Source organism: Homarus americanus, unplaced genomic scaffold, assembly GCF_018991925.1.
Source record: "Homarus americanus isolate GMGI-L3 unplaced genomic scaffold, GMGI_Hamer_2.0 scaffold27959, whole genome shotgun sequence".
NCBI lineage: Eukaryota > Metazoa > Arthropoda > Malacostraca > Decapoda > Nephropidae > Homarus > Homarus americanus.
The window spans coordinates 623,135-648,480 of NW_024737608.1; the positions used below are offsets into that span (position 1 = coordinate 623,135).

Below are 25,346 nucleotides of genomic sequence, written 5' to 3' on the forward strand. Positions count from 1 at the left end.
AAAGGAAATTGGCCCAGAATTCTTCCGAAAAATTCTTTCAATTCCTCGTCTGCGAACTAGTTTCTGAGCTTTCCGACTTCCCGTCTGATTTTTTTTCAGCGAGTCTAAAATCGCCAAACCAAAAATTGCCGATCGTTAAATGAGAAAGGATGTTAAAAATGTTAAATCAGTAAGTGAATGATCTGTAAACGAGGAACACCTGTACTGTACTTCTTAATTGTGTTAATTTTGACTGAAAACGTTTGCACCGCTATTCATGATTGATGCCGAGAGTCTAAAACATATTTCTTGATTGTTCTATCAGCGACTAGAAACGTTTGAGGATGGTGACGTGGTGTACCACATCTGTGTGTGTTTGAAGTACCTTGTGCTACATGGTGAGGCCATGGCTCATGCTGCCAATGATCATCGAGGATTTCTTATATGGTGCCAAGAAAATAAATCCATTGGAATGTAAGTACAGTAAATTGTTTAGTTTTGAACATTTCTATACCGGTACTGTAGTGTACTGTACTGTACTGTATTGTGCTGTGCTGTGCTGTGCTGTGCTGTGCTGTACTGTACTGTACTGTACTGTGCTGTACTGTGCTGTGCTGTACTGTACTGTGCTGTGCTGTACTGTACTGTACTGTACTGTACTGTACTGTACTGTACTGTGCTTTACTGTACTGTACTGTACTGTACTGTACTGTACTGTACTGTATAGTATTTTGGAAGTTACTAAGTAAACTAAATAGGTTGTGAAATGTTAATAATACTTTGTGCCTCATATATTGTAAGTTACCCATTGTGTACTAGAAGGATATATAGTAATAGCCAATCTCAATGAAGTGTTTCTTATTATGTTGTACTGTACTGTACTGTGTGTTATTTTTGTACTTTGACTTTATTCTTCTTCAGAATGTGGTCATTAATCGAGGCTGAGTGGTCACACGTTGCTGAGGTCTGTGTGTCACTGTTGCTTCACTTTGTCACTCTTCCTTGTGGCTCAGACATATTTTGGAAGCTTTGTGAAAATCACTTTAATCATCAAGACTGGAAAGTCCGCTTTCAAGCAGGTGGGTAGTTCTTAGTGTTATATTAAAATGGTATTTGATAACAAAAATGTTGATTAGGATAAATTACAGTAATATATGTACATTTAACTGACTGTCCGGGACAAATTTCTGCAAATTTTCTTTTTAGTAACACGATCTGAAGTGTATTTCTTTTTATGTACAGCACTGTACTCACAGTAACTCACTTAATACCTAATGTGTAAAACTGTATTACACTTGAGACTATATTATTTTGTCCCCACTCTGACCTGAGTTGTGTCAGAACATAATATAAAATACTGTACTGATATCTCAAAACTCTTCTTAACTAAGAGGAACCATTGATAAATTTGTGCAAACATTGGATTTATGAAATATTATTTAGTATAAAAGAAATGATTTCTAATCACTTACTGAAGATAATTGAGCTCATGAAGAATGTACAGTAATAAGAAATGATCCTGAAATCCCTTATTTTGGCAAAGCATGTTCCCAGGCAACTCAAGTTGTACAGGTCGACTTATTAGGGTGTTTATTATCTCAAACATCCTCTATGCCTCAATCAGGGTTGATCAAACAATCTCTGCATATATTGTACTGTACCAACAATTGACCTTTAAAGGCCTTCCTTCCCCATCACACCATTCCTTCAAATGAGGGAGACGATGCAACTGCTGCCCTTTTGTCCCTTCAGTACGGAACGCCACTTTTAATATTTTATTTGGTTAACGTCAGACGAGGATTAATCCGAGTCAAAGACGGGCAGCTTAACTTGGCATGTCATGTGCTAATTTGATAAACTTCAATCTAATAAAATTACTGTAAAGGGTTAAAGACTTACAGTACTGTTATTAGAATGAAGTTTACCAAATTAAGACATGACATGTCAAGTTAAGCTGCCCATCTTAGGTGACTAATCATGAACCCAAGGAAGGAGAGAGAGTTTCTGAGCTGTCCATCTAAGTGCTCCATCAGAAAAAGTTACTTCTGGATCAATCTTTCGTTTTTGCCGTTTGTCCCGACGGTTCTTACCCCTACATCATCACTAAAGGTTACATGAATGAAACATCAAGACTGCTTGTGGCAACTAGACTATCCACTCAATATAGTTGTAAATCCTTCTGCAGAGATAGTAGCTTTCTGCTACAGGTATTATTATCCTTCTTCTCTTGTTTTGAAGCTCATCAGTATAACATAATGGAACATTAGTAAAAGTAATGGAGGATGGACTAGGTAATAATATTGTATCTGTCAGTTACTGTGTATTGAGGTGATTTTCATTTACAGTTGAAAAAGTGGTCGTCATTGGTCGGTTCTTGGGAATGTCTGCTGTTCGTCAGTGCCCAGGACTTCAAGCAGCCATTGCTCATGCATTTTGCTTCCTTATTGCCTCCCTTGATGATATAAATGTGGCAGTAGCTCAGCGAGCATATCTCTATCTCACTACCTTGCCTGATGCTGGGCTTCGTGCTCTTTGTTGGTGTCTCGAACAACAGGTAATAATGTTTCTGTTTGTTATCATAACTTTTTGAGCAAATGGTTATTCAAGTTTCCTAGTTTTATTCTTATGGCTTTTCTAAGAAAATATTTTAAACTTTTAATCTATAAACGTCTATAGGGTTTAGATTCAGTGACCTTTATAATAAGAGTGAATTTTCTGTTCTAGAAGTACAGTATTATACTGTATGGTAAATACAAGATTTTTTTATTTTCAATTGGATGATAAGTTGCCTGGTTTTTATACTAATGAACTAAAGAAGGTTGAAGAGTTGTGCAGGCACGAAAATAATTAATTAACAGCATTGTTGATCACTGAGGTGTCAAGAGTATATTGATAACATGTAAAAATGGAAGAGCATCAAATTGAGATGTTAACATAATAAATGTAATTGGTACAAAAAAGATTAGGGATGAATAATTGAGTGTCCTGATGAACTGAAAGGAATGTTAGAGTGAAAGAGAGATGTGTTAAGTGTAGACATGGCTACTCTAATAATAAAGTGAACAAGAAGAAATTACCCAACAGAGACTACTGAAGCATAGGTGGGATTTTCCTCTTTATCTTCACACATATGTACAGTACAGTTGTTATGGTATTAAAATATCCAGTGATGGATGAGGATGTCATTTCCTGCCGTTTTGTGGAACGAATGTGTTTAGAAATTATGTTTGTCAGTGGTCGTGTTATTCCAAACATAAGCCCATACACACACACAAAAAAAAGTGTCAATGGACTGCATGTGTTATTCTAAAAATGGCACAAACCAAACAACCATAATTGAAAGGTACCTGTACAAGTATTTCAGTGAGTACTTTTGTTTGTTAAAAGTTTACTACATTCAGAGATGCAATAGATATTTAGATACTGAAATAATTTGGACTGGTTCTACATGTAATTACTCCTCATTTCCTGGGAGGTACAAGGCTTTAATTATCTGGATAGATAGACAGACACATTTCTTGTTTGATTACTTGATCTAATTGTTCTAACATTTGGGGTGCTGGCGGTACAGCACGTATCTCTCACCACTATGTCATGGGTTTGAGTCCTGCCTGGCCCAGACACATGTGACTCTCACTACCAAACACCACAGGTTTCCTCTGGGTGCTCCAGTTTCCTCCTGTACTAACACTGGTCAGTTAAGTTCATAACAAACTAACAAAGAGTGGATTAGCCACTTGAAAGGCTAGTAAGCTGATAAGTAGTGAAGTGATAAATAAAATAAATCATTTCAGTTTGATAGCGTGATAATGGACAGACCCATGATAATCCAAGCCCTACACCAGCTTAGCTCGCGTCTCCCTGACCGCCGTATATTTACATGGGAATTCTTCTTCAATCGCTTTGATGCACTTTACCTTGAAGCCCAGATAGCTCTTGAAAAATATGGAGACATAGCCTTCCCAAGAGGTAAGGAAACATGGTAATGGAGCTACTGTATTCCTTGTAAAATATACATCGAGCATTGACTACGTTACCAATACCGTACAGTACATTGCAATGGATTATGATGATGTTATATGAAACATTAACCTTGGGGACTAGATACTGTAGTAGTTTATTAATTCCTTACAGACTTGAAGAACTCGGACATGACAAGCGATGTGTTTGAGAGAAAGCTGAGCCGAGCAAAGGATGCCCTGACCCTAGTGCAGAGTGCTAGTGTACGGACGCTCTCTGGCTCTCTCGGTACCAAGTGGCCTTATAAACGCACCATGTCAGCTCCAGCCAATATGTTTAACCGTACAGTTGAGAAACAAGGTAATGTTTGTTTTCTTTTTTCTGTAGAACTTTTCAGGTATTTGTTTAATGTTATATTAGGAGAAGATAGAATTTGATAGCTTTAGATAAATGTCTTAACCAATAGAAGGGAAATGTTTGTGTGGCTAAGCATTCTTTAAGATTTTTAACAGTGAAGTCATGTTGATGAGGTACAAAACAACCATCCACCTGTAGGAGGAGGGAGTCCTCTATAGTATTTCAGATCATTTAATTATTTATTGACAAACAAAGTAATATACCATGAAGAAATCAAGAAAAATAGTTTAAGATTACTGATTAGTTTTGAGTACATTTGGCATACAGTGTTTCTAACTTGTGAATCATCACCTCAGAGGACTGAATTAATTGTGTTTTAAATTATTTCTTTACAGTATAGCTCATCTTGTATGCCATACCCACCATATGCAAGGTTTCTTAACTAAAACCCTTCAAAATTATTTTCCTGCATCAGTCAATACTTCCAACTTATACTCATTCTTGTTTTAATCACTTCTCTCTTTAAGAGTTGAATAAGTATCTCAGGTTTATTTTCTCCTCATTTCCTGTGGAGTTTGTTCAAGATTGCCTGTAGATAATTGTTTAAGGATTCCATTATAGTTAGGACAGACCACTCAGGAGAGACTAAGAGCTTCTCCATACATTTTTATTTTTAATGATTTTTTTAATCTGCCACCTTTTATAAGTCTGTTTCTGCTTAACAAATTTTTTTTATATTTGCTGAGGCAAGAATAATCCATCTCATATATTTTTCTCTTAGTGCCAGTAAGTAGGATATAAATGGTCAACTGAGTGATAAGGCCCCAGCCCTAATAGATCCAAACTATACCTAACCATTAATTTTAATGTGGCCAAGATTTAGTGGGACTCAGTCTTATTGGGCCCCAAGCCTTTTGGTTAGGTTTAAGCCAATTAGGACTAGGGTCCACATGTTCTGCATCTAATAAGTAGCAGTTACTTCACTTGGTGACAAGCCAACTAACACATGCACACTTCTTCAGCAAGTGTTTCAAATCTTGATAGCAGTTTTTATTAACAAATGAACATCTGGGGAGTGTCACTAACTGAATATCTGGGGGAGATGTTTTATGTATCATTCTGCTCTGAATATGGAATGGGATAGCTCTCAATTCATTTCTCCTTACGAAAAGATTTTCCCAGAAAATATATATCTTGGCTTATGTTAGCGTCAAGATCATTTTGCATCTGCAAATTTTATATTTTAGTATCAGTGATGCTTGATTGTACATTTTAGTACAGTACCTGTACAGTAGTTTTAATTGACAAAGAGTGAAAATGAAGAATCGTGAAACAGGATTTAATGAACATATAATCTGAGTTGTTGTAAGCCACAGTATTTAAAATGGTTGGAATATTTTAATTGCAGGATTACCTGCCTCAGTCAATAGACCAACTGTACTGAATGTTCATTTTAGTTAAAATTTTGAAGAAACTTTACCATAAAAGTAAGATCCTGTTAATAATACTTGTGAATGAAGTTTAATTAGATGCCTCAAAGTGAACCATTTACCAGATAGATTTATTTCTCAAAACTACAAAATGGGATGAAATAACAAAGTTTAAATATTATATACTGTACTTTCTATCATTGCTTATCAAGAAATAACTGGGTATACAACAGGTGCTCATAGGCAGTGTTGTGATGTGTTAAACAAACTGAGTGGAGGTGTCAAGGCGTACAGTTACAACACCAAGTGAAGTATTTAGTTAAGACTTATATACAAATAACATCAGTAGTCAGGATAACAAGATTAAAATTTTTGCTACAATGACGAATAAATCTATGAAAATCATCCACCGTATATAATAAACTAAAACATCCACACAACGAAAGAGCAGATTAGTCTGAACTTACAGGGTGCATAGCCTACAAGTAATTTTGCAAGATGTGTGTGGATAATTATTTTGTCAGAACACGCAGGTTATCTCATCAAGTGATCAAATACAGTACATGTATTGGTATGCAATAATGTGTGTGTGTAGTTGTTAAAACGCTTGTGCACATTAGTTACTAATGGCAAAATAGATGTAGCAGTCTAGATCGTACTGTACAGTATAGTTTGTATGAGATTATTTTACTATTGTGTTCAAGATAAATGTTTGTCTATGATTAGTGAGATAACATTTTAGCAGTGATGTTTTACTATGTCCATTAATTTTTTTACATTCACCCTCATAAAGGTCCCTGCCCTCAGGGCCCTTAACTCCCTCCTCTCCTACCCTTGTAGATGCCTCCTAGAGCACAGGAAATAAGGAGCATCTATGTACTCTTTAAACCAAGTCTTATTTTACTCCACTCGCCTAAAGAGCAATAAGGACTAAATCAAAATTATTTTGTGTGATGATGTATTTATGTGTATGTGAGTGTATGTAAGTGTTTGTGTGTTGAAGATATAGCTATACTGTACAGTAAAACCTTGATCACTTGGACTAACTAAGGAAAAGAAGTCCAAAAGATACAACTTTCCAAATATCAGAGTGTTTTACCAACACCTGCAGGTACAAAACAAATACCAGTACGAGGGGTACTGTACTTTTATAACATTTTAAGAGCAGTTACATTGATGTGATACACTTTATAATACCGTATGCAGTTAAACAATGCAAATACTGTACATAAAAATATAGGTGAATATGTCTGAGCAATATAATACAGTACACTTGTGAACTAATGTTTTTTTATACTATTAATTTCTCTATTAGTATTCCTCATAGAAGAACCATCATTGTCTTCTTTATTGGCAAATTTTTGGGTCTTGTTTTTAATCTTGACAATGCCAAAGAAAATACAGGACTTTACTTGTCTTCAAACTGTATACTTGTTATTTCTGAGCATTCACAATGCTTAAAATGCTCAAGAGATTCTTACTTTTTCTGCAGTACTTATATGCTTTTCTCAGAGGGAACTTGAGCCATCACTACCATTGGTACATTCTATTATAGCAGGATACAAAATCACCAATTGAAAGATATCACTTATAAGACACAAGTATGACAATGAACATTCAAGTGAACTGTGTACAGTGTGGCAGCAGACAATACCTTCCCCTCACAATCACTGAATGTCTGGGTATATGCTGGGTAATAATTACTTTTGAAAAATTTATTGGGTCACTTGCAGTTGTCCAAACTACTCCAACATCTCTAAGCTGGTGCAAACAAATGGTGTGGCTACCATGCGGTGCTACTACAGGTATCTTGGACTAAAATGTCAAACAACTCAGAATATTTCAAATTTTTGGAATTACTTAATAAATGATGAAGTAGGTTTGACAAGGTCCATTTTTCTGGAATCTTGAATAATTGACGTCCAAATGTTTAAAGTTTTACTGGAATGGAATACGTATAATAGAATAATGACCCACCTTGAGGAGCTTTAGGGACAGGAATCACAGTGTACAGTATTAAGTCCTAACTGTGTTGAATAAGTGTACTGTCTCTTGAAAGTTTATCTGAATATCTTGAGTGCTTGTTGAGCGTTGGATGTTTTTTCAGTGTTAGTAACATTATAAAAACTTGAGCCAGTGTAAAATGAGCAAGACTATTTATCAGAAGTGAAAGATCGTGTTGGGTCAGTCTGCAACAGATTTAGAAGTACCAAGTTCTATTACACTAAAAGGATATTTTGAGTATAATATGGCAGCAGACCTACTACAGTATACAGAGAAACCAAGTCATTTTTATTAACTTTATTCCATTCCTGACTAAATAAGATAATGTGGATGTGCCTCCCATGGTTCACAAACACTACAGTAAGTCCTATGTTCTCAAATTAGTAATTGTGTTGTTCCTGTCACACTGACAATGAGTGAGGTGGTCAAGACAAAACAGTATAAATCACCGGTGGTTATATCCAGTGTCTCTCTTGGACGACTTTTCTCATTTTTTTACATAAGATGAGCTCAAGTGAATGTGAATTAAGTTTTAAAGTACAGTACTGTAGAGGCATATTGAATAACAAAATTAAAATGAAGACCTTACATAGTTTGAGTAATTTTGGGAACTGTATAAGATTCCAAACCTACCAAGCAAATATCTCTCACATTTTACCCAAAGGGAAGATATTAATATTATCTGTATAATTTAGGTACTGCAGAGTTTTGTGTGAATGTGTTTGTGATGATAAATACACAAGTTAGCTTAAGTTTGTAAATGTTCACTTGTCTAGTTATACATTTACAGTATAATTATGGCAAATTCATGACAGTCTTGTTTATCCTTTAATATTATTGAGCAGTATTAACCATTACTATAGCTTAAAGAATATGCACTTTGAACTCCCTATAGTGGTCAACTGTTTTGTGTCTTTATAAAAAAACATACAGTACAGGTGCTATACAGTTCAGTTGGCTACTATAGTAAGTTCAGTGTGAAAGCATAAGTTGCATGACAATATCAGACAAAATTTGACCTTATTATATTGTACAGGTAGTGCATCACTCACTAATTAGGGAGATGACAACCTTTCTTTTCTACCACAACCTGTCACTATAAACTATAACAGTCATTTACTTAAAACTTGTTGACCAATCATCACAAGTGTGGGTGAAGGTAATCTAGTTGTATTATAATGCACCAATCTTTTATTTTTAATATTCATGTTCAGCTAAAATATTTTCCAAATCATTTATATAGTACAGAGATAACAGGAGACTGAGGCTCTCAATACTTAGGTTATGATAAATTAAGAATGATGCTCAACTATAAAGTGGTACAGTACTGGATTCTTGAATCCTTCGTATATTAATTCTACCTGCACCATTCCAGTGGATAAAGAGAAGGAAAAAACATACCTCCGGCAAGCCTCCGCACCGTTGCTTAAACGCAAGAGCTCGAAAATTGGGCTTGGTCAGGTCTTAGGCACATTCCAGTCCAATCATTTAGTCTCAGGTATATTCTCTCATCCCTGGCTTGACCCCAATAATTTATGGGCCATAGATATACAGATACTGAGGACACATTCCTAAGGGTTCAACCAGCACTCGTGTAGACTTTTTGTACATAAATGTTAATCAGTTTTAAATTTAGATTGAGAATTATGTAATGGATAAAAAGGTTCAGAGGAATAGAATACTTTCCTTATTTTACATTGGTTTTGTTTTTACTCCTGTACTATAATTGAAAAACAATCTCATAAAAAATGCAGTATGGAATCCCAATTTAGGCCTAGGATGAGCAGCAAGTGATCTGTAAAATCCACACCTTTAATTACCCAATGGTAGAGCTTGCCTTGACTATGGCTTGTTTGCTGTCACAGGGACAATATTTGTGTTCTTTAGAGTCACTCATTACCCAATCAATTTTGTGTTGAACCAGAGTTTTAAACCCATAATCAGATGGTTGCGTTGAGAACTAGTGAAGCTTTAGATTACCGAGTCAAAAACCTAGATTAGTTCACACGTGTCAAACCACACTTCGTCATTAAGCGGAATTTGTATTTCTACCATCAAGGTTCATGGCAAACTTGAACCCCACCTAAGGAACAGGAAGAGAGATGCAGCTTTTTTTTTCTTCCCCTTGGCCATGAAATGGGATTTAATACTTCAAACCTCCATTTGTGTTCTAGAGATCCAAACTAAACCAAATAGTCATGGGATGGAGGAGGTCATGTGTCAGAAGAACCATCCATGTCACCCCAAATGGATACACCTTTACTGTAGATAATGTTCATATGAAAAATAAATAAATAAATGAAAAATACCTGTCCCTATTGCCATACAGTCAAAGGAAAGATTTCTTCACACATAAGACTGTATGTCACGAGAATATCCAACATCTTTTGAAATTAGGAGACTATGGAAACAAACTTCAAAAGGGACTTATTAAATAGAGTTCCCTATGATAAAATAAACTTAAACTACAGTATTTTCCTCTTTACATGTTTGTTACCCTTGGAAGTCCACATGGAGTCAGTGTGGCTTCACTAATATTTAAACAATCACTGAATTATAGGTTTAAACTCTGATTCAACCCAGAGTTATCATGTTTGAGCATGTGAAGATAATGGAGGAGACCAATTGGGTCAAGGTGCATACGGCATGTTTCAATGTGGAAGGGAAAACATCTAGGGGTAGCCAAGGATTATAAGAGGAGAGGTTGTTAGAAATGACATCAGTAATGAGAACCTGACAAGAGAGGCAACAAGAAACAACACAACCACTACTGGGTATTCATGGCTAACCCAGGCAAGTGTGGAAAAGCCATATAAAACCTTTAAGGATACCAAATTCTGGCTCACTTTAATGTTGAATATAATGTCTATAAAGATATAAATGCTTGAAAACATTAACTTTCAAGGTATGAGTGAAAAAAAAAATTACTGTCAAAGTTACTAAGAAATTCACGCTTTCGGAGAACACATTTGCCACCACTACTTCTCTTTTTACTTATTATTATGTAAATCAAAACAAGTGACACCAAACATATAAAGCAATGGATAATTATGACCATTTTATAAAGATTATAATCAGTATAAACACCACATATTCAGGTAAAGGTCTCCAAACACCTTTTAAAAATTTATACTTGCCCCAAATAATTAAAAGACTGTTCTGTAACCCATCCCCTTTCAATCACCTACATTTCTCAAAACCACAAAAATATTACCGGTATACTTTAATCCTTCTTGTTTACTCATATCGTGTATTGTTGATAAATGTTCCCAGGATGTAACCCACACAGACTCACCCACCCATAAGACCTCTATTCCTCTCTCCTTGGTGTATAATCTTGCTTGGTACAGTATTCATAATTACCCAAGCACCATCCACTGAGACACCTTGGTGCTTGCACTCATTAAACATACAGGTATTTCACTGTATTGTAGATATTTACTCAGTACAGTACAGGATTCAAGTACTGTAGTGTAATGTAATGAAAAAAACTAAAAATGTTTCCTTCAAATGACCTAAAAGAGTGTCATCTCTTAAAAGTATTGAGAGTGTTGGTGTAACCCTTATAGGAACTTAGGGTTGTGTGTGACCGTGGAGTGTTATTTCCTTATCCATTAACACGTTGAACTCTCACATTATTTGTCTGTGTCTTTTACAGTGGTTATCATTTAATTGATTATAAAAACATACAAGTATATACAGTACTACACATATACCTGTATCATCATTATCATCATCATATTGTATCCTGTAATGTTAATAGTGTTCTGCATTAAACATTTAACTCTTGTAAAATGGAAACAAAATTTTTTTAAGAGCTTTTCTAGTACGTATTCAAGCTGAAAAAAAAGATGTAAAATAAAAACCAGATTAGATAAAGTCATGATCATGGTAATCCAATGTGAAAGTCAGATAATTCTTTACCTGAGATAATGTTGGTACAGCTTTTGGAAGATTAAATTATTTTCATTATTAATTGATCTCTTTTCATAATATAAAAATTATAATCCTCCATATTCAACACAGCCTATATGCCAGAATAGTAAAGTACTTAGTGAGGATAGATGAATCAATTTGGGCTGGTATGGCTTATTTTAGGAACAGTGGCCATGTTATCAGGACAGTTGCTTCTCGATATTTATGTCTTATATTTTATTCCAGTATCTTTAGTTTTGAGTTGACATAGAATGCCGCTTTTAGCTTTTTAGATATAACTATTTCTGCCATATGCCTTTTGTCAAGCAGCTACTTGTAATATAGGCCTCCAACTGGGGATTCATTGTCCTCAGACTACTCTCAGTTATGTAGCCTGAAGTGATGTTTTAACCTAAATGAGTAAAATGAGCCACATTAGAATACTTTATTGATTATTTCACAAATTTTATAGTTTCATTACATGTAGCAGTGGTAACATGCCATCTCCACAGATATTATTCCTCGTAATACTCTTAAGTGCGGGGACTTTTTACGTATGGTTCAGCAATAATTTGGCTTCGTAAATACGAAACCACAGATATCGATGACTTGGATAACGAGGACCCCATGTATAACAAACTTGTTTATTATTATTAATGAATACTATACTGAACAGTACTCAGTGTTCACCGTCCTGCCATTTGAACCTATTGTTCACCCTCTGTGCTTTGCTATTGTCTCTCATTTAGTGATAATTTTGCTTAATGTTTGGTTTTACAGGAATGCAACCCCAGTTAAATGAGGGATACCTGTACTGTATATGCTTTTATAAGATATAATCAAAAGGGCAATTGTAATTTTTTGCTTATTCACATACAGGGTACTGCTGGACTTTTATTCTCTTAAAAAAGAGAATTAAACACATCATTGCATACCCGGTATATGTTATGTTGTAGTTAGTTTAGATTAAACTTAGGTACCCAATTTGTTGATACTAAATACTTCAGACAAGAGAAGTAATCCAGTGGTTTAGCTCATTAGGTGAATGGCAAGGAGTACTGTACTATGTTGGTGCCAGTGAGTGCTTCTGATCAGGCCTTTAGTGGACACAATAAAAAAATATTTTACAGAAAAGGGCTGATATAATGAAGTGATTTACCTATACTAATGGGACTTCAATTATGTTTCATTGGTCCAAAGATGGCAGAGTGACCAGAACAAAGATGGCAGAGTCATAGCCTTTGGCTTAAAGTGAACTGATTGGTCAGATGCAGCCACTGAATGGTTTTCCGTCTCTAGGAAAAATCTGTTGCACCCGACTTTCTCAAATTGGAGCAATGTGTGTGACTGAGAGATTGGGATGATAAGTTTATCCTGTTGGCTTTAAACATCACTAGAGGTTAAATAATTGGAGGTTGTCTGATGACACGGAGTGCCTAAGGTGGCGGCCAGTATTATGAAAAGGTGCCTGACTATAGGCTCTGCCAGAAAAAGGGATTTCAAGATCAATCCTGCATTTGTAGGGAAATGTAGACTGCCCCAGAGATGGAGGCAGCTGTCATGGTAATATTTTTTTTATTTTTTGGCTGCCAGTCTTGGAAAGCAGATTCATTGGTACTAGAAAGTTATAATCTGCTCTCTAACATAAGGAAGACAATTTATTCATATAACCTCACAAAATACTTTAGAATTTTGGGTTAAAGTGTTCCTCAGATACTGTACTGTTGTGTGAACTTAACAAGATGTAGGTTTTCTTAACTCATGTAGACTTCCCCAGCCAGGTACAGTATTGTGTAGTCCTTCTGTAGACTTGCCTACTACTAAGGCTGGTCATGTAGTAACCTGCTCGCCTTAATCTGATGGTTCTATAATCCTCGTTGGCTTTCTCACCAAGTGACCTGTGTAGTAACCCTCTGTGGTCTGGGCGTGATGTTTTGCAGGGTATACTGTATGGTCAAATAAAAGGAAGTATGCATGGTTTAACACCTCTGGATGACACTCTACACAGGATCAGTGGCGTCTCCAAACCAGTTTTCTTGAACCTGTATTTATATTTAGATAATGACTTTTCATTGTAGGGCTGGATAATTTTCCCAGCCAAAGCTTTTGTGATGTGAATAAACAATATTGTTGTCCCTTTTTGCTTGCAGACTTTACTATAAAGGGGCTTTGCACAATGCCCTGTAAACTGTTTGAGGCTTACTTCATTGACGTAATGCAGGGTATCTATTGTAGTCCTTTCTTTGTGAGAGTCTTTCTGTATATGTATGTGTAGACTTGTCTATGTGCTAGTTATTTGTGATTGCATTTAAAAGTCCCTTAGCAGTGGTGGTCATTGATAGTGATTGACAAGTGATTGACTTTATATTTTTTCTTGATTTGAATTTCTTGTGGTGGATGATATGATAGTAACCGAGACATATAGTAGTTATAGGACATAACTGCCATCATATCACTGGGTGAGGAATCTGTTAATCTTGTTGAAAAGTATAGTTAATGTTCATCTGTCATCAGAGAAAATCAATGACCATTGTCAGTAGGACTTTTCTTATGCAGTTTGTCCAGTGACTGTGATTTTCATGCTCCATTGCCTGGTTAATTCTAGATCTTAGTAGACTTCAGTAGTCTTAATCCCAGATATTACACTCATTTATATCATGAACCTATATTATTGTGGCTTCTTTCTTTTTAATACTACAGCTTTTAAAAAAACATGCTTCATGATAACCAATCTTAATAGTTACATTTATTTATTTTGAATTATACTTTAATTCTAGGAAAGGTAATTTACCCTACACATTTGTTCCAGCTGTAACATAATTTGAAAATAATAAGATTTTTCATGTGCTAATTAATTGTGTTTTAAAGACAGTTTTAGGGTAACTTGTTAATGTTGTTTTCTGTTTGTTAACTTAATAACAAGTCATCTTTGGGTAAATGTAATGTTAATGATATAAATAATTATTTAAGTAATGTATATAAAGCTGGATCATGTTATAATGTTGAGCTTTAAAATGACCATAACAGTTAAGGCAATACTGTACTGTCTTCTACTATGTTCCTCTTCTTACTGTGTGGATTATATTACTTTATTTTTTATTCTTTTTAATGTTTGATGTTTGTCATTTGGTGACCTGATTTACAATAAATTAACTACTACTGGCATATATATATATATATATATATATATATATATATATATATATATATATATATATATATATATATATATATATATATATATATATATATATATATATATATATATATATATATATATATAAACACTTTAAGACTGCATATATCCCTAATTTTTTTATTCCTCTCTGGTCTTCGTTACTTTTCTGCCTCTTACAGAAGGAATCTTTACTCCTCTCTCATTTTTGCAGGTTAAGAAAATTACTAATTTTAAATTTTACTATTTGGTGAAATCTTTTGCAGTTTTGTTTTACTGGGGCTTATTTACCCGATATGATATTGTTTAAACTTCTCCTATTCTCTTTTGTCAGCAACCAGGGACTGACAATGAGTAGCTTCAAAGATCTCTTCATTCTTGGCCTCTTGAACGCTGCGTCAAACTAGAAACCATTTTGAATATGATTCCCAAGTGCACGTAATTATGCAGTCGTTACTTAAAAGCCCGACACTAAGACGTAAATTAGTAATAAAATAACTTTGAGTTTATAAAGATTTGAAAATAACCAATATTAAGCAAGCATTAATTAAAAAAAAATATTGAAGTACATGAAGTGAATGTAGAGCTCTAGTGAAGTATATAGTAATATTGAATTATTATTACATGGATGTGGATATTGAAATCATGTCATACAAAAATAACATTAATTTACTGAACATTATATTTTTTTGACATGTCATTTGGAAGAAGGATAAGAATTTGTCACTCATAGTGGTATAAAAAATGAAGTATGTGGGAAATTAGCTCTGGTAAGCATGTCGAGGAAGTAGTTTAGCGTGGATGAAAAATCCTGACGCATAAGTGACTCATAGACATATGGCATGTGGTCAAGTAGTGACCTCTAGTATCAGTATGCATGGTTAAATTTTTGACATAGGTCGATATGCTAGCAAAAATAATAGATGACAGATATTTTCTAGATTTTATAGATTTTTGCATGAGTACAATGAAGAATTATTAATATTTTGACTCATTAATGAATTTCAAGTGATTTTTTTAACATACCTGTACTGTACTAGTTTTGGTATACAGTTTTACATATATCTTTTTTATAATATTCAAACATTCTTATGCCATATCTTTTATTTAAAAGCTTTACTCTAAAACTTATAGAGTAATATAAATTGCAGTAATTTCATGCTATTCTCTTCCTACGCTGGATAGTTTACATTTCTTATTTATATTTTGTAGTTTATCGTAGCTTGTCAAGTTTAAAAAGGTTCATAAGATGTTATGCTGATATGCTAATTTTTCCTGCTTCCCTTCTTTATGCAACTATTGAGAATTAAGAGTAGCAAATTCTTTTTTTACACAATAAATAGAATGACAAGATCTGAAAAGGTATTTGTGTCAAATCTGTACATACTTTGAAAATTATATACTGTACTCTCTTTCAAAAAATAAAAAGAAATAAAAAGGCCTTTAATGATTAAGCAATCGAGTCTCTTTTGAATGAATATTGTATCCAAGAATTGTGTTGAAACATTCACTCCCGAAATTTAGTTATAGATTCATGCTCATCAAAATAAATAACAGTACATGTGTTTGAATTCGGTGCTGCTAGCTTCAGTCTTTATCATGTGATATATAAATTTTAATTTTCACAAACCAAATCATCCCCTGAGCATTGTACCATCACACTTCAGCCGACGGAGGGATGAGGTGTAGTGATGACGGGTCTGTGGTCCACCAGCTGCAGCGAGCCATGGACCTTGAGGAGACTGATAAAGATACTCTTCATCTTCTTGTGTTCCTCTTCATGCAGTTCCTCTCACAGCCCCAACATGTAAGTGTTAGAAGCCGATTTTTTTTATTTTTTTTTTTACATTACTGTCAGAAAGGTCATAAATGAGGCCGGTCCTCTTATAATCGTGTGTATTAATTTGGCTGTGTCGTTTGGTTGAGTAATTTTTATCAGTTTGATTAAAGAAAAAGACTTGTTTACAGGTGAGGTTACAGGTTTTACTCATATACAGTACTGTACAGCATATATCACATTACAGTTCTCATATAATATCACTTGTACACTAGATTGCTTAATAAAACAGCCTTCAAGCTTTACATACACTACACTACTATGGATCATACAATAAACCATGGTAAGTATTAAGAGCAAGGACAAGTAATCCAAATAGTCAGCACTGTCACAACAAATGGGTCTGAGGAGTTAGATCTTGCTCACCCTGATCTAACTGGTAAGAAGTTGTTATGTAATGAAAACAAAAAAAAATTACACATCTGCTTTGGACAGTTTTCAGTGCCTCAGAATGTAGGTAACCTCTGGCTAATGTACCGAGGTAGGCTCTTCTATAGGAGTTATGAGTAAGCTATCTCAGATTTCATGTGACTTCCTCTGAACCATAAATTGGGATGTACAAATTCAACCCTTTGTTACTTAATCAAAGTCTTAATATATTTAGTAAATCAGAATACTTTTTCACAGGCTGGAGGAAGTGAGGACATAGGAAATTTGAAGATGATGACCCTGGTCCTGCGCCACTTGTCTGTGCTCATGGGCTATAGTTTTCAGGAGCGGTGTTTCTCTATATCACCTTCCAGGCTCAGGTAATTTACACTGGGAGAGCAATGCTTCTATTATCAGTGTCAGAAGTGAATTAAAGTGCAGTAGATCTCCAATTACCATGTTTTCCGGCATATAAGACAAACCTTTTCCCCCAAATAAATCATCCAAAAACAGCCTGCGTCTTTTGCACATGTATTAATGAATATTGTTGAGAAAGGGACGGTGGTCATTTTGAACATTTAAATATGACTAGGGACTCATGCAGTCCCCTAATGAACCCCCCAAAAATAAAAATTCAAATTCTGTGTTACAATACAACAAATATAACACTGCAAAACAAACAAAACTATAAAACAAAACATAAGGAATATTATCACAGATGTAAAGTAATGGCCTACATGGTAAGTCAAAAGGCTGAAACAAACTCACAACTCCCTGTACCTCCTTTCCCAGCATTTTTAAACCGTACCATCTACCTTATGTTATTTAACAATTGTGATACTTCAAGCAACATTTGTATACTAGGAAGATAGAAAAAAAAGGTAAAAACCATTAAGGAAAAGCTAAATAAAACTTTAACACAACCATCATTTACATGGATGCAGCGCACAACCAAAATAAAACATTAGGAGCTAACATGGCTGATCAAGTAGACTGGAGTGGCATTCTGCTTATTCCCTTAAATTGACATGCTTTAATTTATGTACAGTACGCTGAGACTCTACTGTACATAAATAAGTACACTACAGTACATGTAAGGGATGTGGTGGCTAAGTGGATACAGGGCTTTCCTCCTGTCCTAAGGGCTGTTGGTTTGATCCCAGGGCACCTCCAATCCATCAAACTGTGAATGGATATCTATGGTAACTTTACTGCCGGGAGAGTGACAGTCATCAGTACAATATAGTACAGTGAGATGCAACCTAATTGCCCCTAATGGGATATCAGACCTATGGAACCCACTTTCACACAATGTAACTCCACACAAAATACATAAATCACAAAAAGTATAATATACTACTCATGTAAAAAAGGAGTTAAGATACAACACAACATATAAAGTAAATGCAGCATAAAATATTAGGAAAATATTTTAAAATATCTAAAGATATAAAACAAGTACAGTGTTCATGCAATCACTGCAAGACAATGTGTGTATAATTTTTTAAACACTATGTTTATATTTTTAAGCACATAGTATTTCAAAAAAGTAATATAATGTTCTTCTTTTTGCAGATCATCGCCTGTTTTTAACGCCTTCTTATCTAATCTGTCACATGTCCTGGACCATAATTTCTCTATGGGTACCTCACTGTTGCCCACCTGTCTCCCAGTACTGCAGTTTTGTGCTGCCCCTCACAGAGTGGCAGACCTTCGCTACCCAGTGTTCAGTTTGTGGAGTCTCCAGCCTCACCCGAGAAAATATTGGCTGAAGTCAGTTCTTACATTTTTGTATAAGGTTTGTTACTTTTTTATATTGAAGTTAATATACAGATGGTGTGATGGGTGATCAGGGTCGTGAAGTACTGTACTATACTGTACTGTATGCTATATGTAAGACAAGAATATAAGTTATTTTGATGTACAGTACAGTATGGGCAAGATTTTACACATTCCACTGTATAAATATAATGCTGTATCATTATTTTGCCATGATCACTGATGTTGATTAATATTTATTTGTTAAAATACTTTTCCCTTTTTCAGTACAAGTATGATAGTCAAGTTCTTTCTACACAAGCTCTGTCACTGGTGCGTATAGTATTGAACACCCTTGACAGTCACCATCACCGCTGTCGAAAAGTTGATGACCCAACCTTGTGTGCTGCCAGCTCTGCATACTCAAGAGGTTTATTGAAATTTGCTTAATTTAGATTTGATAGTTTTGGAACACTAATTGTTAGGAATTAATGATAAAAACATAGATTAAATATACTGTAAACATTAAAGAAATATAGGTATGTTTCCATACATATAGGTTGACTAAACAAACAGAGTACAAGTAACCCTTGTTTAGCATTAATTTACTTAACATTAATTTGGTTTAGTGATAAAAAAATTTTAACTCACCTTCTTAGTTGAACCATAACATCGCTCACAGCTCAGCCTCACCCACTCTGAGTGCTACTGGGTGGCAACTCAGTTACAGTTCACCGCCTCCATGAGCCCACACATATTATCACTTGCCACACACACACACACACACTCATGCTCTTAATTTTTCTTATTTTATAATTGTATATTATATTTTCTTTATTTCCAAGCCACATTACAGTACAGTACAGGTTGTACCTCTCTAGTCCGGCAACCTCGGGACCTGACCGGTGCCGGACCATGGAAATTCACCCTTTTCCTGGATAGATAGTGACTTGTGCTTATGCTTGGAAGCAGTAGCACCACTTTCTCTGCATCATGGTCTCTTTGAAGACATATTGAAGGGTTAAATGTCGTATAGTAGCTTCTCAAATTTTAATTCAACGTATTTTATTGGAACACAAAAAAATAAAATAAAAATTTTGACGGCGGAAACTTGAATTTCGACGGGTTTGAACGGCCCGCCAACGTGCAGACGACGTGCATAATCGTGTAAACAGCGTCATTTCTCTTATGTACAAAAGATTCATTATTGTTTATTACTGAATGTCTTTTTTATTGAATTAATGTTTATGTGTGCCAAATGAGCAATACAATTCATAAAATACGTAGAATATTAAAACACACGAGGAAATGACACAGCATTGTTTTCGTTGATTACAAAACCAGTGACTGACTGGTTCTACATATAAAACTGAAGAAAATAAGACTTTGGTTGTAGCTGTAGTAAAATTAATATGGTTGTTTTAAGTAATGTTATTTAATGTTAATAAATGGAACAATAGAAGTAGCTAACGATAATGGTAAAGAAAAAAGAGAGATCGCGTATGTAAGTGCGCACACGTGAAAACATATCGTCATTACTCTATATAAGAATATGAAAGCAACACTTATTTACTGTTCATATATATTTTAATTAATGTTTCTGAATTTGTTTTTATTGAATTAATGTTTGTGTGTGCAAAATTAACAATACAATTTATTAATAATACGTGGAATATTAAAACACACGAGGAGACGAGACGGCTGCCGGCATTGTTTATGTTAAAGCTTACAAAACCAGTGACTGATTGGTTCTACATATAAAACTGAAGAAAATAAGACCCTGATTGTAGCTGTAGTAAAATTAATGTAAAAAAATTAATATGGTTGTTTGAAGTACCTGTAATGTTATTTAATGTTAATAAATGGAACAATATAAGTAGCTAACCATTAATGGTAAAAAAAAAAGTGAGACTGCGCGTATGTAAGTGCGCACATGTGAAAACATATCGTCATTACTCTACATAAGAATATGAAAGCAACACTTATTTACTGCTCATATATATTGAAGGGTTAAATGTTGTACTCTGTATAGACAAGCAGAGAGAGAGAGAGAGCAGCCGAACTGCCGGATGTAAACAAACCTTAATTTCCCGCGGCTTTTTTTTTTTTAAGGGGATTAGCCCACCCGGGCATAGGTCACTGACCCACATTGGGGCCTGAGGGGCAAAAATGTAATACTCCTGTAATAATAATAATAATAATAATTCAGATAAGTAAAAAAAAAAAAAATAATAATAATAATAATCACTGCCCATCTACCTATTGGACAAACTAAAATCTTTCCGGACCACAGAATGCCGGACTAGAGAGGTACAACTTGTATTGTAATGATTATTCCACAACTTTTATAGTTTCATTATGTGTAAGAATGGTAACATACCATTTCCACCAATATTATTCCTTGTTTAGCAATAATTTCATTTAATGTTAGGTTTTACAGGAACATAACTCCAGTGTTAAACGAGGGAGACCTACTGTAATTGTAAAGAAGGGAAAGAGAAGAATGATACCTGGATGATTTGGTCACATATGAGAAGGGTGAACAACCCCAGGTCAAAAGATTTTTTAAAAGATGTAAAAGGTTCTTGGATGAGTCACGTGCACTCTCAGTCTTTAAAAGAAAATCCATACCAAGGAAGTATCTTTCTTTTCTCTTACATAGTGAGAGATCCAGGAATATTTGGAGAGTTTCTGATAAGATAATTTTGTCACTTTTCAAGTGCTATGCAACTTTTGTTTAGTGTTGTTATACTACAAGTCTTTGGTGAAGAAAGTTATTTATAGATAGAATGTACAAATTAAAGTTATATTATATATGACCCACATGAACCAGAGAAATTTGACAAATTTTGCTACCATCATCATCGTCGTCGTCATCAGAGAGGTTTACAAGACTAAGAAGCATGAACAGGACACATTTGCAGATATGATGAATAGTGCAAATGCAAGAGTAGAGGTAAATAGTGAGAAGAAACAAGGATGTTGTTGGACAGAAATGTGTGAAAAATGACCATAGTAACGTGGTTGTTGATAATGAGGAATGGAGGATGTGTGGAGAAAACACTTGGATCATCACTGAATGAGGAGTACGAGTGAGACGGGCAGATTAGGGGTAGTGGAACCAGTACAGTTTGGGTTTATGCCAGTAGGGGGACTAAAGAGGCAACATTTATAGCCAGGCAGCTACACGATAAATATCTAGGGAAAGAAAGAAATTTGCACTACATATACATATTTGTCAAGAGGTGCATGAGTCTAAATGTGGAGGAAGGAGAGCCAAGGGTAGGCCAAGAATGACATGAGGATTGGTTGCTCATCCATTGGTACATGACAGTATTCAATTTTCTATTTTTCAGAGGTAAGTCAGGGATCTATTGGAGGAAATGAGGCCGAACATGCAGGAGAGTCACCACCTCAATCACCGGGATTGTTCCATGGAAGTGGTCGTATTACTCTGGTTGCAGGAGGCTCTCATTCTGAGCCACGTGCACAGTATGTCACTGACCACAAATCTGCTTTTGTTCCAGTTGCACAGGATGCAAGGTAACTACCATAAATGGATAACTTCATGTTTGACACTAAATTAACATCACTGGTAAATATATCATATGACTTGATGTATGATAAATACAGTTGTCTAAATTTCAGATTTTTACTTCTAATTCAGATTTGGATTTGGGCTTAATTCGTATGTTTTTCGAAAATGGGTTAAACAATTTGAATTTGGAATGAATCTGAAATATCCAAGTGGTTCTGAAAATTCGCCTTGGCTGCCACATAAAATATTCTTTTTATAATTACTGTGCACATATAAATATTTTTTAAATGTGCCTGTACATATAGTAATAATAACTATAAAGTAAATACTGTAATACAGTACAGTATTAAATAAATGTAACACACCTCGAGGCGAGCTGATAATATGTAGATGATATTCAGACGTGTAATGGTTACACTGGTAAATGAAGTAAAAACCCACATTGGAGAAATAGAAGACAAAATCTTGGAGCTGGTATACTAGGACCCTCTTCAGCCAACTAACAGAACAAAACAAGGGAGAAAGACATAGAACAAAGGAATCAGGTCACATGACCTGTCTCCTGAGTTGAGCAAGGGTGGGGATTAGGGATAATCTTCTTGATGACAGTATTCAGGATCAGGTCTGGGGTCCACTGACCATATGCCAGGTTAGAGTTAGGTGTAGAAGTAATAAATAAAGAATCTACAATTTTTCAACTGAAGCTACAATTGGACTTATAAATCATAGACTAAGTTGTTTGTTTTCCTGCGGTGATTCAAGAAAAACAAAATTCTTCTCTCACCCTACCATCCATTACATATTATTGTATGGATATTTTGTGTTTTATATGAAATGAGACATTGTTTACAACGGAGATAATAAAAGGTTGGCTTTGCAGGAGTGTGACTCTACATGGTCACCACAAACTGGGATCTAGTGGACCTGAAGATGCCAGGAAGCAACGAAAGAATAATGAGACTAAGTAAGTACAGTACCATCTAATGATATAAACTTTGCTTGACAACTTGTGTGTCAGTTCTGTCTCTAAACTCAAATATGGTGAATTGGCCTTTGTTTGTCACCCTGGTTATTTTTTGTTTGGATCTTCTTTGAAACCACAGTGAGGGCTGAGTATTATTACCAAGTAGGAGTTGTGATGTATTCCCTGAAGAGTTAAAGGTTGATGTTCAACTTTGAGAAGTGATTTTCCATCTTTCCCAAAGTTCTTTGTTTTTTGTACAGTACTTACTAGCTATGACATGTATCAAAGGACTGAAGTAGGATATATGTTTCCACTCTATCTTTTGTTTATCTTTTATGTCCTTAAATTGATACTAACTTATACTGATTAATGCATGTAAATATTTTCATAATTTAACTTGTTACAGGTTTTTGATATCTCATATAATGTTTATTATTTTCATATCAGCTGAAAACAAAATACTATATTCAAGTTAATGTATGACTTATTGTTTGTAATCTGCAGTTTTGTAGTTCACTTCACCTTTGAGTTTGTATGAACAATAATTTTGTAATTATAAGTTCTATATAATTTTCAGCCAAGGTCTTGATGGTGATGATGTAGAACCAGAGTTAGAGGCCATACCTGAGAGTCCAAAGACTGACAGTCCATGTTGTCAGGTGTGTATTGACTACCACTCAGTGTTCTCCTAAGTGAACTAATATCAGTCTTCTGTTGAGTACTACTGTGATTTTTCTTTCCCAAATGAACTATTCAACAATCTGAAATCAATTTTAATTTTCACATAGTTCTGTACAGCACCAAATCTAAGGGTTAAAAACACTGTAAACTCTTAGGCATTAGTTGTTAGGACTAACTAACACATTTGTAATGGGATTGTGGCCTAAAAGAGATTATGTAATTATGAATCCGTCAAATAACAAGAAAATAAAATTCCAGATTTTAATTCTAATTACAAAATAAACCAAAATGGGAACTAAAAGGTACACAAATTTATTCATTAGCTAAAGTATTAAAGGTATAATTATTTAAAGGGTAATTAATTAATCTCATGTAATCATTAATTTGATTCTTTATCTTGTCACACACATCAGTATTCTTCACTGGTAGTGTTCAAGAGTCAACAGATACCCTGAACAGGTGGAGATGTATCATAATTTTTATCCATACAAAATGATTGCATAACTTATACAATGATTAGACAGAGTAACTACCATTAGAATACGTCAGACCCCCAGATCAGGTCAGACAGTGGCTATAAAGTGGAGGTTCATGCTGTAATCCTCTTTTATTCAGCATGAAATGTTATACAGTACAGTACTGTACTTTTTTGTGGTTACAGGAATCTCTAGGTGAACTGGAGCCATATGAGAGTCTTGTGAAAGGTGAACAGGCAGTGATACGTGTAGAACATGACCACAGCACAAAAGCAATTGCCACACACGTCCCGTGTGCAATGCCAACTGCATCCATTATGGTCCCTCAAACCATCCGTGCACAAGCGGTTACATCGGTTATGGCTTCACAGATACAAGCATTTGATGAATCATTTACCGTTAAGTATGTTTAGTATTTTATCTCGTAAAATTGTAAGGCTCTTTAATTTCTCTTAATAATATCCTCAGTTACCTTGTGCTTCATCATAAATACAGTAGTCTTGTTATTTACAGGTGTTAGGTTCTAGACACCTATGAATTGTCAAAATCCACGAATTGTATTAGTGGCCATAGTATTGTATGGTTGAGATACTGTACAGTACAGTCGACCCTCGTTAATTCGGACCCCTTTAATCCGGACTTCAGATAATTCGGACGAAATCTGAACTGTCCGTATCAAATTTCTGGTAATGGGATTGTCCCAGTTGCAATTGGGGTTGCAATTTCAAATTCTGTGTCACTTCTAAGGGATAATGAAGTTTCTGGTGCACTCTAAGATTAAGAGAAAACGGACGACTCAGGCGTCCTGAAGTGAGAGAAAACGGACTCCTATGACGGGGCACTCAAATAAACATACACATAGCTGTATAATGCAATATTATGCAATATTTACCCCTAAATCGG

General features: G+C 34.9%; 1 protein-coding gene across 1 annotated transcript in view; it reads left to right on the forward strand.

The window, feature by feature from the left end:
* Positions 1-25,346, forward strand: part of LOC121873497 (protein unc-79 homolog) — a gene marked incomplete at its 3' end in the record, with an annotated part of 71,250 nt that overhangs the window by 35,853 nt on the left and 10,051 nt on the right. Inside the window, 14 exon segments of the mRNA XM_042377087.1 lie at positions 305-453; positions 901-1,058; positions 2,325-2,533; positions 3,774-3,948; positions 4,114-4,299; positions 9,106-9,228; positions 16,488-16,627; positions 17,285-17,406; positions 18,602-18,824; positions 19,073-19,214; positions 22,141-22,327; positions 23,203-23,286; positions 23,864-23,945; positions 24,629-24,846. Of these exon segments, the coding sequence (XP_042233021.1) occupies positions 305-453; positions 901-1,058; positions 2,325-2,533; positions 3,774-3,948; positions 4,114-4,299; positions 9,106-9,228; positions 16,488-16,627; positions 17,285-17,406; positions 18,602-18,824; positions 19,073-19,214; positions 22,141-22,327; positions 23,203-23,286; positions 23,864-23,945; positions 24,629-24,846 (2,198 nt within the window).